The sequence below is a fragment of the Parus major genome, unplaced genomic scaffold (assembly GCF_001522545.3).
Source record: "Parus major isolate Abel unplaced genomic scaffold, Parus_major1.1 Scaffold299, whole genome shotgun sequence".
Taxonomy (NCBI): domain Eukaryota; kingdom Metazoa; phylum Chordata; class Aves; order Passeriformes; family Paridae; genus Parus; species Parus major.
In genome coordinates, this window is record NW_015379272.1 from 175,041 (window position 1) to 190,364 (window position 15,324).

General features: G+C 58.9%; 1 protein-coding gene across 2 annotated transcripts in view; it reads right to left on the minus strand.

Annotated features, from left to right (window-relative positions):
* Window positions 1-6,829, minus strand: part of LOC107198750 (cyclic AMP-dependent transcription factor ATF-7) — a 35,581-nt gene extending 28,752 nt beyond the window's left edge. For both annotated transcript variants that reach the window (XM_015615943.2, XM_015615941.2), the window contains exon 1: window positions 6,739-6,829. In XM_015615943.2, the coding sequence (XP_015471429.1) occupies window positions 6,739-6,786 (48 nt within the window). In that variant the 5' untranslated portion in view covers window positions 6,787-6,829. The remainder of the gene's footprint in view (window positions 1-6,738) is intronic.
* Window positions 6,830-15,324: the final 8,495 nt, after the last annotated feature.

Sequence of the window (15,324 nt, forward strand, 5' to 3'; positions counted from 1 at the left end):
CAGCCCAGCCCAGCTCGGTCCAGCTCAGCTCAGCTCAGCTCAGCCCGGCTCAGCCCAGCTCAGCTCAGCTCGGTCCAGCCCAGCTCAGCTCAGCTCAGCCCAGCCCAGCCCAGCCCAGCTCGGTCCAGCTCAGCTCAGCCCAGCCCAGCTCAGCCCAGCCCAGCCCAGCCCAGCCCAGCCCGGCTCCTGGCAGCACAGTTTCCATTTCTGGCACACATTTCCAGGTGTGGGCCTGGCCCAGCTCCCTGTGCCCAGATCAGAAGCTCCGTGGGTGTGAAAGTCGCTAAATCCAAACAAGGAGGAGCCACCCCGGTGAGGGCACGGCCGAGCTCCTTTAAGGGAATTGCTAGGATAGGGCCATCCTGCAGTCAGTGCCACCCCAGTGCCACCCCAGTGCCACCCAGTGACACCCCAGGGCCATCCTGCGGTCAGTGCCACCCCAGTGCCACCCCAGTGACACCCCAGGGCCATCCAGGGGTCAGTGCCACCCCAGTGCCACCCCAGTGCCGCCCTGCCCGCGGCCGGGAGGAGCCGGGCACCCCTGGGAAGGGAGCAGGAGAAGCCTGAGCAGGGCTCTGCAGCAGAAAAGCCTTTCCTGCAAGGACACTGCGGCACGGAGCTTTCCACGGAGCTTCCAGGCTCGTCCGGGCTCATCCCGGCTCATTCCCAGCTCATTCCCAGCTCATCCCGGCTCATTCCCAGCTCATCCCGGCTCATCCCGGGGTCCCCGGGAGGGCTGGGGCAGCGCTGGGAACACCAGGGCAGCCACCCCAGGCTCCCCATCCCCATCCCCTCCTGCAGGGAACGGCTCCGGGCTGGAACCGGGAGCGCAGTCCAGCCCCGGTTCCAGTCCCGGTTCCAGCCCCGGTTCAGCCCTGGTTCCAGCCCCGGTTCCAGCCCCGGTTCAGCCCCGGTTCAGTCCCGGTTCAGCCCCGGTTCCAGCCCCGGTTCCAGCCCCGGTTCCAGTCCCGGTTCAGTCCCGGTTCCAGCCCCGGTTCAGCCCCGGTTCAGTCCCGGTTCAGCCCCGGTTCCAGCCCTGGTTCAGTCCCGGTTCAGTCCCGGTTCAGCCCCGGTTCAGTCCCGGTTCAGCCCCGGTTCAGTCCCGGTTCCAGTCCCGGTTCAGTCCCGGTTCCAGCCCTGGTTCAGCCCCGGTTCAGCCCCGGTTCAGTCCCGGTTCAGCCCCGGTTCCAGCCCCGGTTCCAGCCCTGGTTCAGCCCCGGTTCAGTCCCGGTTCAGCCCCGGTTCAGCCCCGGTTCCAGCCCTGGTTCAGTCCCGGTTCAGCCCCGGTTCCAGCCACAGACGCGCTCCTGCTGCAGAGCGGTTCCAACAACTGCCAAGGAATCCCAGCCAGAGGAATGATAAAGATTTTAACTTACAGGAAATGCTGCTATTAAATAATATTTAAGTCTTAATTATATTTTAAACCGGCCATTTTAGAAAAAAAGAAGTTCTATTACGGTGCTTTTGTAGTTAAAGGTCTGTCAACATTTCCATTTTAAACCTTCATTTCTAGGGGGTTTATAATTTGGCCATAAAAATTCATTCTAGGCTGGAACTTGGCAAACAGGGGCTCAGCCTAGGAGCAATATTTTTTATTATCCAATTTGGTTTAAATTGGTTTGGCCGTTTTTAAGTTATAGGAGTGTAAAAAATAAACGTTTACTGGTTTCAGATGCCTTCTCGAGCTTATTATTATTCAAAATTAGCCTTCCCCCTGCCCACCTCCAAAAATACCTTCGGCGAGAGGTGGGGGAGAGCATCGGGCTCTGCTGACAATCCAGGAGTTACGGCTCAAATTAATTCCCTCCTTTTCCTGCCAAGAGCCCAGGAGCTCCTGGAGGCCGCCCTGGTTCCAGCCCTGCGAGGCTGCGGCTCCTGCAGGGGCTGCAGCGGCCCCGGCTGCCGGCAGAACCTGCTGGAAAGCTGCATGGCTGGGAAAGCTGCATGGCTGGGAAAGCTGCATGGCTGGGAAAGCTGCATGGCTGGGAAAGCTGCATGGCTGGAAAGCTGCATGGCTGGGAAAGCTGCATTGTTGGGAAAGCTGCGTGGCTGGAAAGCAGCACTGCTGGAAAGCTGCATGGCTGGGAAAGCTGCATGGCTGGGAAAGCTGCATTGTTGGGAAAGCTGCACTGCTGGGAAAGCTGCACTGCTGGGAAAGCTGCACTGCTGGAAAGCTGCATGGCTGGGAAAGCAGGGATGCAGCTCTGGGAGATGCTCCCCACAAGAAGCTGCCGCTGGGAAGGGGCCGCGGGCGGGCGGCTGCAATTCCCGAGCGCAGGAATCCGGAGTTCCCTGAGGTTTCTGGAGCAGCCTCAGACCAGCTGGGGCTGCAGGGACACGGCTCCGACCGCCAAGGGCGGCTGAGGGGCAGCCAGGCCAGCACAGGGGAGTTCCACCCCTGCTCCCAGCTAAATTCCGTGTTTTCTGTGCAGGGAGGGGCAGCAGCAGCGCCCGGGAGGGGCTGTGCGGGGAGGGCTGGCACGGCTGGGGCACCTGCAGGGCTGGAGGTGGCACGGGAGCCGCTCCCCGGGACACCCAGCCCTGGTGACACGGAGCACCCAGCGCCACTGTGGTGTCCTGGTCACCCTGGTGTCCTGGTCACCGTGGTGTCCTGGTCACTGTGGTGTCCTGGTCACCCTGGTGTCCTGGTCACCCTGGTGTCCTGGTCACCGTGGTGTCCTGGTCACCCTGGTGTCCTGGTCACTGTGGTGTCCTGGTCACCGTGGTGTCCTGGAGCTGAGACCAGCCCCATGGTGTCCTGGTCACCATGCTGTCCCAGGGCTGAGACCAGCCCCACTGTGGTGTCCTGGTCACCCTGGTCACTGTGTCCCCTCCTCCCTGCCCACTCCCGCTTCCCTCTGTTCCTGCCTTTTTCCTGCCCAGGAGCTGCTCCAGGAGCTGCTCCCAGGGCCAGGACGGCGCTGGGGAACCCCTCCCTTGCTGGCCGTGGGGTGAAGCAGTGCCAGGAGCAGGCACGGCTGAGGTGCCACAGCTGGAAACACGGCGGGGACACGGTGCCACCCCACAGCTGGAGCGGTGACAGCCAAGGGGAAAAGGCCCGTTTTCCCCCCTCTGCACACCCTGTAAAGGGAATAATCCACATTGGTTTGGATTATACAAGCCCCAAAGCCCAGCTCAGCCAATGGCAGGAGCTCATCCATTACTGGGCAATAGAGATTTAAGGGATAATGGCCATGGCAGCAGAGTATACAAAGCAATAAACTGCTTTTGAGGTTGGTTAAATGCCAAGTGATGCTGAGGCCTCGACGCCATAAACATTATTTCTATTATATGACAAGATAAGAGGATACAATAAACCAGTGAGAAGAGGGGGGGAAAAAAAAAAAATCATTTTCTGGCCTCGTGAAAAGTTCTGGGCTCGGCGTTTCCTGGACGCTGCACAAAGCAGCACCTCCGAGCAAGGGTTTAGGGGGAATAAATTGGTAAATTAAGGGGGGGTTTAAAAAGCAAACGATTGTCTGAGGAAATGGCCTGGATAACTGGAGCTCTGGAATTAGGGCCGGAGGGATGATTTGTGTGCCTTGTAAAAGGGAAACGCTGCGCAGGGAGGGAGGGCAGGGCTGGGGAAGTCGTGCTCCCTGTTAAACATATTCAGTACCACGGTCCTGCCGCTGGCTTGGGCAGCAGGAGCAGCCAAACCGTTTCATTAACGAGGATATTCCTCCACAAGGATGCTCTGGAGAGCCTGCAGCAGCCCAGGGCTGGCATCTGCTGGGGCCTTGAGGGGGCTTGGGGCCGTTTTCCAAGGGGGAAGGTGGATCCAGACACGGAGAAACTTCCCTGTGGCTCCCGAAGCAGCAGCCGAAGCCCCCCCGGCTCTGGAGCTGTGCTACAGGTACCTTAATGAGCCAACGGAAGGTTTAATTCCCTAATTAAGGAGGTGGAGCTGTCCCACTGCCTGTCCCAGCCCTGGAGCGGCTGGAATTCGGAGCTTGGGAGGGTGATCAGCAGCACGCACCACCCCGATCCATTTCAGCAGGAAACCCTGGCTCCAGGCACCCCTCTCCGCTCTCCAGGGGCATTCCAGAGGCAGGGGCCTGCTCCAGCCCCCTGCTGCCCTTCCAGGGGCAGGCACAGCCCCAGTCCCTCGCTCGGAGCTGGACATTCAGCACCTGTCCCTGCGGGCAGGCTCCGGACGCTCGACCTTGGCCGGGATCTTTTACCGGCAGCATCCGCGGCACATTCCGGGTCAGCTGTGCCACCCCGGCCGGCTGCCGGCAGCTGGGAGCTGGGAGAATCCCAAAATATCCCCCCCTGCAGCCCTGGCAACCCCAAACATGTTTACAGCCCTCTGCACGCCCCGGCCGTGCTGCTCGGCTATTCTGGGTGCCCTCCTCGCTGCCCTCAGCAGCTTCTCCTGCTGGAAACGGGGAAAAACGGAGGAAAAACGGAGGAAAAACGGAGGAAAAACGGAGGAAAAAGGGTTTAAGGCATAAAAGACGGGGCTGGTGTCAGCTACAGAGGCAAGGAAACAGCTGCTGGGGCAAAGAATTAAATGGGAAGCAAAAGAATTTGATTTTTGACCTTACACAAAAGGGGGAATCAGTGCTGGTTCCACAGAGCTCAGCTGGGCTCTGCCATTCCTGCTCCTCCTCCCAATCCCAGGGAGCTGCAGGAGGCTGATCCCGAATTTCAGCGAGCAAAAAAGGGACTGGGCACTTTGGGGCACCTTGTCCCACATTTATCCTCCCTCCCCAGAGCTCCCAGCCGTGCTCATCCCAAGGATCCTGCTGTGCCCATCCCAAGGATCCCGCTGTGCCCATCCCAGGGATCCTCTGTGCCCATCCCAGGGATCCTCTGTGCCCATCCCAAGGATCCCGCTGTGCCCATCCCAAGGATCCTCTGCGCTCCCTGGCCCAGCAAAGCTCAGCCCAGCCAGGACTGGCTCAGGACAGGGGCTGAGGGCTGAGCAGGGCTTGGCAAGGCTCCGTGCCAGGCTCAGGTGCAAACGCCCAGGGAGAAGAGCGGGATTTACAGCGGGAGCTCTGGAGTGGGGTTTGATGGGATGCCCGGGATTCCACAGGGAGGATCCTCTGCCCTACAAACCAGGCTGGCCTGGAATTCAGCCCCGCTTCCCCCGCTGCCCGTGCCTGGAAGCGCTTCCCGTGGCGCTGGGCTGGATCCTCACGTCCCAGCCCTGAAGGACGTTCTGGGAAAAGCGCGCACGAGGTCAGGCTGGATCCCCATGAATCATCCCTCTCGGAATTACCAGGATTCCAGCATTTCCATATTAACATGAAGAATTGTCGGAATTACCCATAAGCAGCAGGCTGGAACAGCGAGAGGAGGAAGCAGCCACCTTTATATGTCATTTGTGGGAGATTGTGGGAGATTAAATTTAAATACATTGTTGTTTGCCTTAATTGCTTGTTTGAAGCCGATTTTAAGGCCGTGTGATTGAAGGGCTCACACCATTAAGTGCTCAAACACAGCTAATACATTTTATAAATGGCCTGCACAATTTCACAGGCAGAGAAGTTTCAGATAAAAAGCAGCCTCCCAAAAAAAAAAAAAAAAAGAAAGAAAGAAAGAAAAAAGAAGAAAAGGCAAAAGGAGGAAGTTCACCTGCAAGGGGAGGAGGAAGGATCTGGGTGAAGCTTGTGCCACGATGCCCAGAAAGCTGGGAAACCCCAAATATGCATTTTGAAGTCCCCAGGAGTTCCCAGGTGAGGGCTTGGACCATTTGTGTGCTCCAAAAACAGCAGGATCCCGCAGAGGAGGCTCTCTGGGCAGGCAGAGCTCAGTTCAGTTCAATTTGATTTAAAGCCCCACGGGAGGCAGGAAGGTGTTGAACAAACTGAGGAACTGGACACACACACAGGGTCCTTGGGATGGGTTATCATTCCCAAACCCATCCCAATCCCAGCTGGGGAAGCCAAGCACAGCCAGGAAGGCTCGGTGAGCACGTCCCCCAACAGCTGACTCAGAGCCACAACTCCCAAAACAAGAAACTCGGAGTTCCCAGTGCTCCAGAACAGACAACCCCAAACCCTGCTGGGCTGGGCCCAGGCTGCACTTCCAGGGCAGCCCCAGCTTCCAGCAGATCCCACTGAATCAGCAGCAATTCCATCATCCCCCAGCTTCCAGCAGATCCCACTGAATCAGCAGCAATTCCATCATCCCCCAGCTTCCAGCAGATCCCACTGAATCAGCAGCAATTCCATCATCCCCCAGCTTCCAGCAGATCCCACTGAATCAGTCCCAGCAGCAATTCCATCATCCCTCTGTTCCTCCCAGTACCAAGTGCCAGACTGGAGCCCCATTTTCCCTGGAAATGGAAGGAAAATGGGATGGGAAGGTGTGACTGGAGGAGGATGGGCCTCCTCCACCTCTCTCACCCTGGGAAACTCCGCAGCAGCTCCAGGAAGCAGAAATTCCCAATGGGGACGGAAAAAAGCCCATCCCAAAATAGCATTTTGGGGACCATTTACCACAGCCCATCACCTGTCACATTCCCAGCTGCTCCAGAGGAGGAACTCGGGAGGGCTGAGGGTTCATCTCCGGGAGCGGAACCCCAGCCCGGGGGGTTCTGCTGTGAGCTGAGAGCTCAACCAGGACTGGAGCCCTGCAGATCCTGTGAGCTGAGAACTCAACCAGGACCAGAGCCCTGCAGATCCCGGCTCTGCTTTCCTCCCGGGATCCCATGGAGTGCTCTGGCTCCGGGATAAACCGGCCCCAACCCCGTTAAACCCCGTTAAACCCCGAAGCAGCTCGTACCTGTCCGCAGCCCGGGGCGCTGCACACGAAGGGCCGGTCGTCACCCATCCTTCAGCAGCCTGCGGAGCAGAGAAGGGACAGAAATCCTTAAATGGTCCCAGAAATCCCCCAAGCACCGGCAGGAGCTGCCCCTCTGCTGGGACGTCGTTCATCAGGGGATGGGAGTACCTGCAGCCGGGGTTTGGGATTTGGGAGGGGCTGGGTGGGCTTTTACAGCTGGAAGGGAACCTGGAAAGGTGTGGGAGCTTCCCGGGGTGTCACCATCACCCAGAGGAGCTCCTGAGGCTCGGTGTCACCTCCTGCAAGGTGGGGACCCCGCTCAGCCCTGCGGAGGGGCAGCAGCAAAACCCTCCCAGCGCGGCCCGATCCACCCTCCCTCGGCATTTATGGGATCAGGGAATACCCTGGGATCCACAGGGATCATCAAAGGCAGCCCTGGACGAGCCCAAGGATCCCCCCCATGCAAACAAACCAGCAGGGACAGCGGCAATCCACAGGAAAACAAAGTGCGAGCGAGCAGCCATCAAATAAATCCAAGGCCTCTCTCTGCACCGGTTATATTTTCAATGGGAGAGAACTAAAATTTGTCATTTAATTAATTAAGGGATTATAGGAGTGGTGCTCCGTTTTACAAGGCAATAATCGGGCTCCCCAGTGGGTAAACTACAAGGCTGATGGCAGGGGCAGTTTATCACGGATTACAGCCAAGGATAACAAAACACTCACTCCTATTATGCTACAAGTGAAGCTGTTCTCATTAATAAAAAATAAGAGTAAATAAAGAAAAACCCTCCCCCCCAGTCTCAAACTCGAGAAATAGCGGTTCCCTCCACCCACTGGTGTTTTTACAGCAGGATTTTAAAAAGCTGGAATAAAGCAAATGCTCTCTCCTCGGGAAGCTGCTGTGGGAACACGCTCGGGGCTGCTCCAGGGGGCTTCCAGCACCTCCTGCTCCGAGCTGGGAGATGCTGGAATGCCAGGAAGGGAGCCAGGACCGGGGGGAGAAGGGTTTTGCACTTGCAGCCCTGAGGGTTGGTATTTTTAGGAACTGTGTGAGAAGGAGCTCCAAGAATGCAGCTGGGCAGGAGCGGCCCCTTCTGCTCCCCAGGAAAGGAATCAATGAGCTGCTCAAAATGAACAAATCTGGTGATTCTTCTGCTGCAGGAGGTGAATTCCCTGCCCTCAGCCACGGCAGCAAGACCCGAAGGCTGACGAGAGGGGAGCTGTGATCCCACAAAAACAGGAGGCAGAGATGGCCGGCGCTGGGCTGGGTCTGGATTTATGGAGCCGAACTCCGGGGACTGTGCACGCAGGAACGGGGATAAACCAACCTGGCACCGACAGGAATGGGGGAACAAAGGCACCCAAACATCAGGGACGGCCCCAGAAATGCCCAGAAGTGACACAGGAGGCGGCGGAGCAGGGCACAGCAGCAGCTCTGGACAGCGGGAAGGGAAAACCCTGCCCAAGCCTCGAGGTGACAACAAAACTCTGGATGGGGACACAGCCAGGACACCCCAAACTGGGAACTCGGGGATCCCAAACGCTGTCCCAGTGCTGCTGAGGGCACGGGGATCCCCTCCATCCCGAGGCACCCGATCCCACTGGTTCCTCCCCTCCTGACCCACACAAATCACCTGGGCTGGCTGGGAGTGACACCCAGAGCGTGTCCAGCCCCCTCAGAGCCCCCTCCCTGCGGGCCCTGCTCCAGAGCCAGAGCTGAGCACTTGCCGTGGTTCCAGACTCCCACGGGATCTCCTGATCCCTCTGGATCCCCTTCCCACCTTCAGCTGCAGCAGCTTTAACTCCTCCCCAAAGCAGCAGCTTCTCTGAAATCAAAGTCTGAGTTTTCCAGACCCACAAGGGCTGCCCAGGATCCAAGGAAAACCAGAGCATTCCCTTTCCCTGCCGCCCCCCGGAGCCCCTGTTCACGCTGGGCTGAGCCGGCTTCTCCCCCCCATCTCCCAAATTCCCACTCCTTTCCCGTGGAATGCTGCCAGCCCAGCTGCTGCTGTCCCCACGGTGCCTCGGCCCATAAACCCCGAGTGGTCCCAAGCCGTGTTCCCGGAGCCATCAACAGCAGCAGAGCCCGTTATCCCGGGCCAGACATTCCAGGGGGGAACGCTGCAGTCCCTGGGAAGGAATCAGCCCCGTTCCACGCTCGAGGCCAGCGATCACAGCGCAGCCTTCCCGAACGGGCTGGCCCCCGCTGGCACCTCCTGGCAGCCGGCCCCGAGCTCTGCCTGCGAGGAACACCCTGGGAGGAAGGGGCAGCACAAGGGTGACGTTTCCAAAGCCCCCTTGGCACTTCTGGAGCTTTTCCTCCAAGGTGCTCCACGCGTGCCTGGCCCCAGCCACAGGAGGTGACGTGTGGGACACGGGAAGGGACACGGGAAGGGCCACGGGCCCTGGGCTGCCCCCCCAGCCCGGCCTGCCCTCACACGTTTTGGGATCGGGCTTTGTGCTGGGGAAGCTCCCACGCGGCTGTCCCAGATGGGACAGAGGAGAGCTGAGGCTGGAAGCATCTCAAGACAGGATTTGGGAATCTGAGTCTCTTCTGGAAGAAACTCCCTGGACCTCAGCTCTGGATGCTGGGGATAGGGCTGGGCTGGAAAACACTCTAAAAATAAGGTTCTATTGTTGTCCTGGCACGTGACTCGTGTGGCAGGAATGCTGGTGCCCCACTGCATCTGGGCATTGCAGGGAGGGAGGGAATGCACTGGGAATGGCACTGGGAATGGCACTGGGAATGGCACTGGGAACGCACCGGGAACACACCGGGAATGGCACCGGGAATGGCACTGGGAACACACCGGGAACACACCGGGAATGGCACCGGGAATGGCACTGGGAACACACCGGGAACACACCGGGAATGGCACCGGGAATGGTCACACACACCCCAGGTGGGATGAGTGCTCAATCCTCGCTGCCCTCAGGCCTGCAGGAACAAGCCCAAGCGAAGGTGCAGCTGAAGGTGAGGTGCCCGTGCCAGGAAAAGGCACAAGCGAGGCAGGAGTTAAACTCGGGATGAGCCTGAGCTCCGTGGGATTAATTCTCAGAGCCCAAGGAGTGGCCAGGCCACCCCAGCTCCGTCTGGGTGACTCTGCCGAGCCCCGGGAGCCGCGCCAGGAGCGGCTCCAGCAACCCCAGCCCAGCACAAACAAACCCATTCAAACACAGGCGCTGCTCCAGGCACCGGCCCAGCCCCGAGCGCGGGCAGGGGGAGAGCAGAGAAAGCCACAATAAACGAGATTATTATGGATGGCTGCAGATCTGGGCTGGAGAAGCCTCTGGCTCCCAGGAGAATACACAAACCCCTGGCAGCCGGTGGCAGTGCCAACCCCAGCGCGCTCCAGGAGAGGGGAGGCAGCCCCCACTGCCATCTCCAGCCCAGGAGGAAGCAGCAGGCTCTGCCCCCAGGCTCTGCTGAGCAGACCGAGATTTCCCACTGAAAATGCGAGGAAGGAAGCAGAGTGCTGAGGCTGGGCCAGGAAAGGCTCCTTGTTTTGCTGAGGGCAGTCCTGGCCAGCCCCGAGCTTCCTGAGCCTCGGGAGGCACGTTCGGCACACTCGGGACGGGCTGGAGGCAGCGCAGGGACAGAGCCCTGTCCTGGCCAGGCTGGCTGTGCCCTCCCGGTGCCAGCCTGGGCACGACTGGCAGCACCTGGGCCGTGACCCATCCTCAGATGAGGCAGGAACAGCAGCTCAAGCCCTCCAAGGGCCAGCCTGGCCCCGCGCTCCCAGCGCTGCCGGGTGTCAGGGCGGAGCTGGAGACACCGGGCACGGAGCTGCTCCTGCCCCTCGGGGTGCCCGGAGCTCTCCCTGCCTCTCACAGCTGGGATCCACCCATGGAAATTGCGAAAGACTTTCAGTTTTGCAGGGAGAGGCCCCCTTGGGCCCAAACTCCGACTTTCAAGTTATTTTGGGGTGTGAGGGAAGGAGGGAGGGTGTTTGCTTTGTAACCAAAAAGCTGCGAGAGCTGAAAACTGTCCTGTGGGAAAGGAGGCCAAGAGCCTGGGCTGTAAAAGCTGCTTTGGAGGCACAACGGCCTCACGCTTCGTGGGCTTGGTAAAGCAAAGCAAACCCAACTGTATAAACTGGAATATTGGCAGGGAGTTCGCTGGAAACAAATCCCCCCCAGCCACAGAGTGTTTAACGAGTCGTTTACAGAGAAACCTCAGCCAAGTCCGAGCATTTCCCTCGGGGCTGGGCCTTTCTGGGCGTTCAGGGAGAGGATCCTCACCAAGCCAGGACCTCATCGCCTCGGGGGTGTCCGAGATGTGCAAAACCCTCATTTCTCGCTTGGAAGTGCCTTAAAACAGCCTTGGAGCGGCACCATTCCTGTCAGAACCTCACATCTGACCCGAAAGTGACTCCAAGTGACTCCCAAAGCCCTCCCAGGAGCAAAAGGGTTTGGGAAAAGGGTCAAACCTGTTGGGAAGGGACATAGAGACCTCAGAGGGTCCCTGCAGCGCCCTGACCTCGGCCACAGCACCTGGACAGGGAATTTGGGAGCTCCCACAAAACACAGCAGCGAGTTCGGGCACCGCTCCGTGGCACTCGGTGGCTCCAGGAAAGGTCGGAGCAGCCTCCAGGAGCTCCAGCTGCCCCAAGGGCACGACCTGAGCCTGCCCCCAGGAAAAAGCAAACCCAAAGTGCCCCCAGGAGCCGCAGGAAAAGGCTCTCCCTCCTCCTCCCAGCCTCCCCCAGCAGCAATTCCAGAGGCAGAGACCGGCAGGCTCCGCAGGCTCGGGGTGGCCTCTGTGCCGGCATCAGGGCGATCCATCTCGGGCTGTGCCGGAGATCTACGGCGGCACAGGGAAATAATTCAGCTTTACGGGAGGAAGGAAAGGCCTCGGAGAGCCACCGCTCCTCACCCAGCCCGGGTAATTACAAGGAAGCCACGGCGGCCTCGGAGAGCGCAGTATTTTACCTCGGAAATGCCTGAGTGACCCAGAAGCTGGAGTCCCATTTCCTGAAATTATTTCACCACTTCAGAGCCCTTGTTTCAATGAAAGCTGCTGCAAACGAGGCATGAGAGCCCCGAGCTGAGCTGGAACATATTTCCCCTGCCAATGCGCGTGGATGCTTTGAAGGGAAGAGCAAAGTCAGGGCTGCGAGGAGCGGGAGAGCCTGGGAGGCAAAGGAGCACCTACGGATAAAACCCTGCCCGAGAATCCAAACAGCGGAGCCATGGCAGGACGGGGAGGCCCCGCACTGCTCTCCCCATAAAATAAAAATACTCTGTCCCACCTGTTACCATTCCATCCCACCCGGGCACCTCCCTTTGCTCAGCTCTCGGAGCCTCGCACGCTTTGGCGGCGCCGTTGTTTGATGCACGAGCCTAAAAATCCAAGAGCAGCCAGAAATATTCCAGGAGAAGGTTTGCAGAGAAACCCCAGGTGCTGCAGTGTGGTTTGAGTGGACAGAATTTGGGTTAAACTTGGCCAGCACCTGGGTGAGGCCAGAACTTTCCGGGTCTGGGCCAAGCAGATTTGAAGAAGCGGAGAGTGGAGAGCAGGACCCGGAGATGCACTGAGGATTCCAAGCAGGAACCCAGACAAAAGCTGGGAATGCTGTGCTGGGAGAGCTGACTGAACCCACTTTCAGTCTCTCCACTTCTCACACACCTCCAGCCCAAAGAGAAACCACCTCTGGTTCCTCAGGGAAGCCGCTGGGTGACCCCACCCTTCTCACCCCGATCCCACAAATCCCTTAAAGCCAAAACTGTGAATTCCAAGGTCGACTGGAATGGGGAGAAAATAATTGATGAATTCCAGGAAGCAACAGGTCCCCAGTGCTGAAGGCCTCTCACCAAAAGGTTCTTTTCTGGCAGCGTTCCATCCCTGGCTGCAGCACAGCTCGGTGCTGAACGAGGGGGGAAGAGCAGTTTGGGAAACCTGGCCTCGATTCCCAGTGCCAGGAACAGGAATAGAAAAAAAAGGAGGAAAAAGAGAAGGAGGAAAAAAGATAAAATAATAAAATAAAGAAGGCAAAGAAAGAGAAGGCCCCAAGAAAGTCCGAAGGATAAATAAATCCAAACAGAGGCAGGGCAGCATCACGTGGGATGCAGCAGAAAAGGAGTCCAAAGCCAAATCCAAACCAGAGCTCCTTCCCCGCCACACAAAACCAGTCCATGGGCACGGAGCCTGCTCCAGGGAGCCCTTCCAAGCACGGCTCCAGCACGGAGCAGCTGCAAGCCCTCCCTGCCTCGTCCCTGGGATGCTGAGAGCAGCTCCAAGGAGCAGGGAAGGAGGATTCCCTTCCTCGGGATGGACAGTAAAGGTCACCCGGACCCCACCCCACAGCTCTGGCTGTCCCCCAGCCCCGCTGCTGCTTCCTCTCTCCAACTTCCTCATTTTCCAAAGCCAGGGGGATTCCCATCCCAAATCCCCCTTTAATCCATGCTCCGGCCGGGCTCAGAGGGATTTCGGAAGAAATGGGAATAGAGACACGGATGAGAAGCTGGAATTGGTTTTGCCATGTCCTTCCACTGTTCCCAGCTGTCCCAGGGACCTTCCAGAGCTGCCCTGAGCAGGGAGGGCTCCTGCACCGGCCCAGGTGGGGCAGCACCTCCGTGTGCACCTGCAGCTCAACCCCAACAACCCCCGGCACCACTGGAACCTGCTGGGAAGCGCTGGACAACACTGGGGAATAAGGAACCTCGAGAAAGCAGAAATAAAACAGAAATCCACGGCAGAGACGAGCCCTGGGCACAGCCCTCGACAGGGCCGAGTCAGAGCGAAAGGGGAATCTCCAGAGGGAGGTTTAACACATTCCCAAAGTTTGTGTGAAGCCTTTTCCTGCTCCGAGCAGAGGGAAGGAGAGCCCGGATCTCAGGGCTCTGCTGCAAACCCCGTCCAGCCCAAGCTGCTCGGTGCCACAGGGATGCCGGCAGCTCGGGAGGGACACGGGAGAACACACAAATCCCGGGAAAAGACTGAAATTCCTGCACGTGGAGCGGTGAGGAGGGTGGACACAACCTGGGGGCTCGCCGGGGAAGTGCCCAGTGTCCCACAGCTCAGGACCACCAAGGGCTGGCACACAAAACCAGGAACTTTCCCCTCAGAAAAGGGCTGGTTTCAGGTTCCCAAAGCAGACAGGCCTATGGGAAACCAACTCCCAGCTCAAATCCCAACCAGCTCACAGGACCAGGATCAAAACCCTTTCCTGAGAGGTGTTCCACACCCTCCCCAGAACAGGCGGGATCGGAGCCGGCGCAGGGCTCACCCCAGTCCTGCTGCAGGAGCTGGGTGTGAGCCAACCCTCCCCGAGAGGGGATGTCCATCCTCTGACAGGGGATGTCCATCCTCTGACAGGGAATGTCCATCCTCTGAGAGGGGATGTCCATCCTCTGACAGGGGATGTCCATCCTCTGACAGGGGATGTCCATCCTCTGACAGGGAATGTCCATCCTCTGACAGGGAATGTCCATCCTCTGACAGGGGATGTCCATCCTCCCCAAGAGGGAATATCCATCCTCTGACAGGGAATGTCCATCCTCTGACAGGGGATGTCCATCCTCCCCAAGAGGGAATATCCATCCTCTGACAGGGGATGTCCATCTGACAGTTCTTGGCTCCACCTGCCTCTCCCCTCTCCAAACACTGAAGTTATTCTCCGTCCCTGCTGAGAAAAGCCCCCAGCCAAGCAGGAATTGCCGCTGGATTCTGATCCAGAGCTGCTTGAGGGACAGTTACTGGTGGAGCCAAGAACTGGAGAACCCCTCTGGATCATTCCCAGGGGAACAAAGTCCCAAGAGGCAGAATAAGACAGGAATAACCTGGAAGGGTGTCCTTAGTGGGACCTGGAAGGGGAAGGAGGTGGCACCTCCACAGGGACAACAGTGGGACTGGGAAAAGCAGCAGAATGTGGGAAGAGTGGCAAAGAAAGGGGCAGGAGGAATGAAACGGGGAGACCTGAGCATGAACGAGGAGTTTGTGTGTTCACACCTGAGCCAGGTAATCCCTTCCCTCAGCAGGGCTGGGGGGTCCTGGAGCAGGAACAGCTCCGAGGCGGATCAGCGGGATCACCAGTGCCAGGAAAGGTGAGCAGGTGCAGGTGAGCCCTCCCCACTTCCACCAGCTCACAGTCAGCCCTCAATTCCCGGTGGGAATTAACTCCTGACTTGAGAACAAACTCCTTCAACTCCAGTTCCTGATGTGTGCACCTTCCTGCTGCTCCCTTCACCCAGGGCCAGGGCAGTAACCCACCCCCAGCTCCCCAAACGCAGCCCCGGGGCTCCTGCAGCCCCCGGACCCCCAGCTCTGAGGTCCTGTACCTGCCACCCCACATCTCCTCAGGGCACTGAGGGGTGTCCCCCACCCCCAAATTCCCCCTCATCATCCAGAGCCTCACCCGAGCCCCTCAGGGCTCCTCCTGCCTCTCCAGGGTTCACCCCAGAATCCTTCTCCCTTTAAATCCCCGCACATCTGCAAACCCCCAGGGTCACTGCACCCTGTCCGCACCCCTCATATCCCCCAAGAGCCCCCCCCCCCTTGAGCTCCCTGCAGACCCCCCAGTCCCGCTGACTGTCCCCAAAATTCCGGGGCTCCCCCCGGGCGCTCCCAGCCCCATTCCGGGG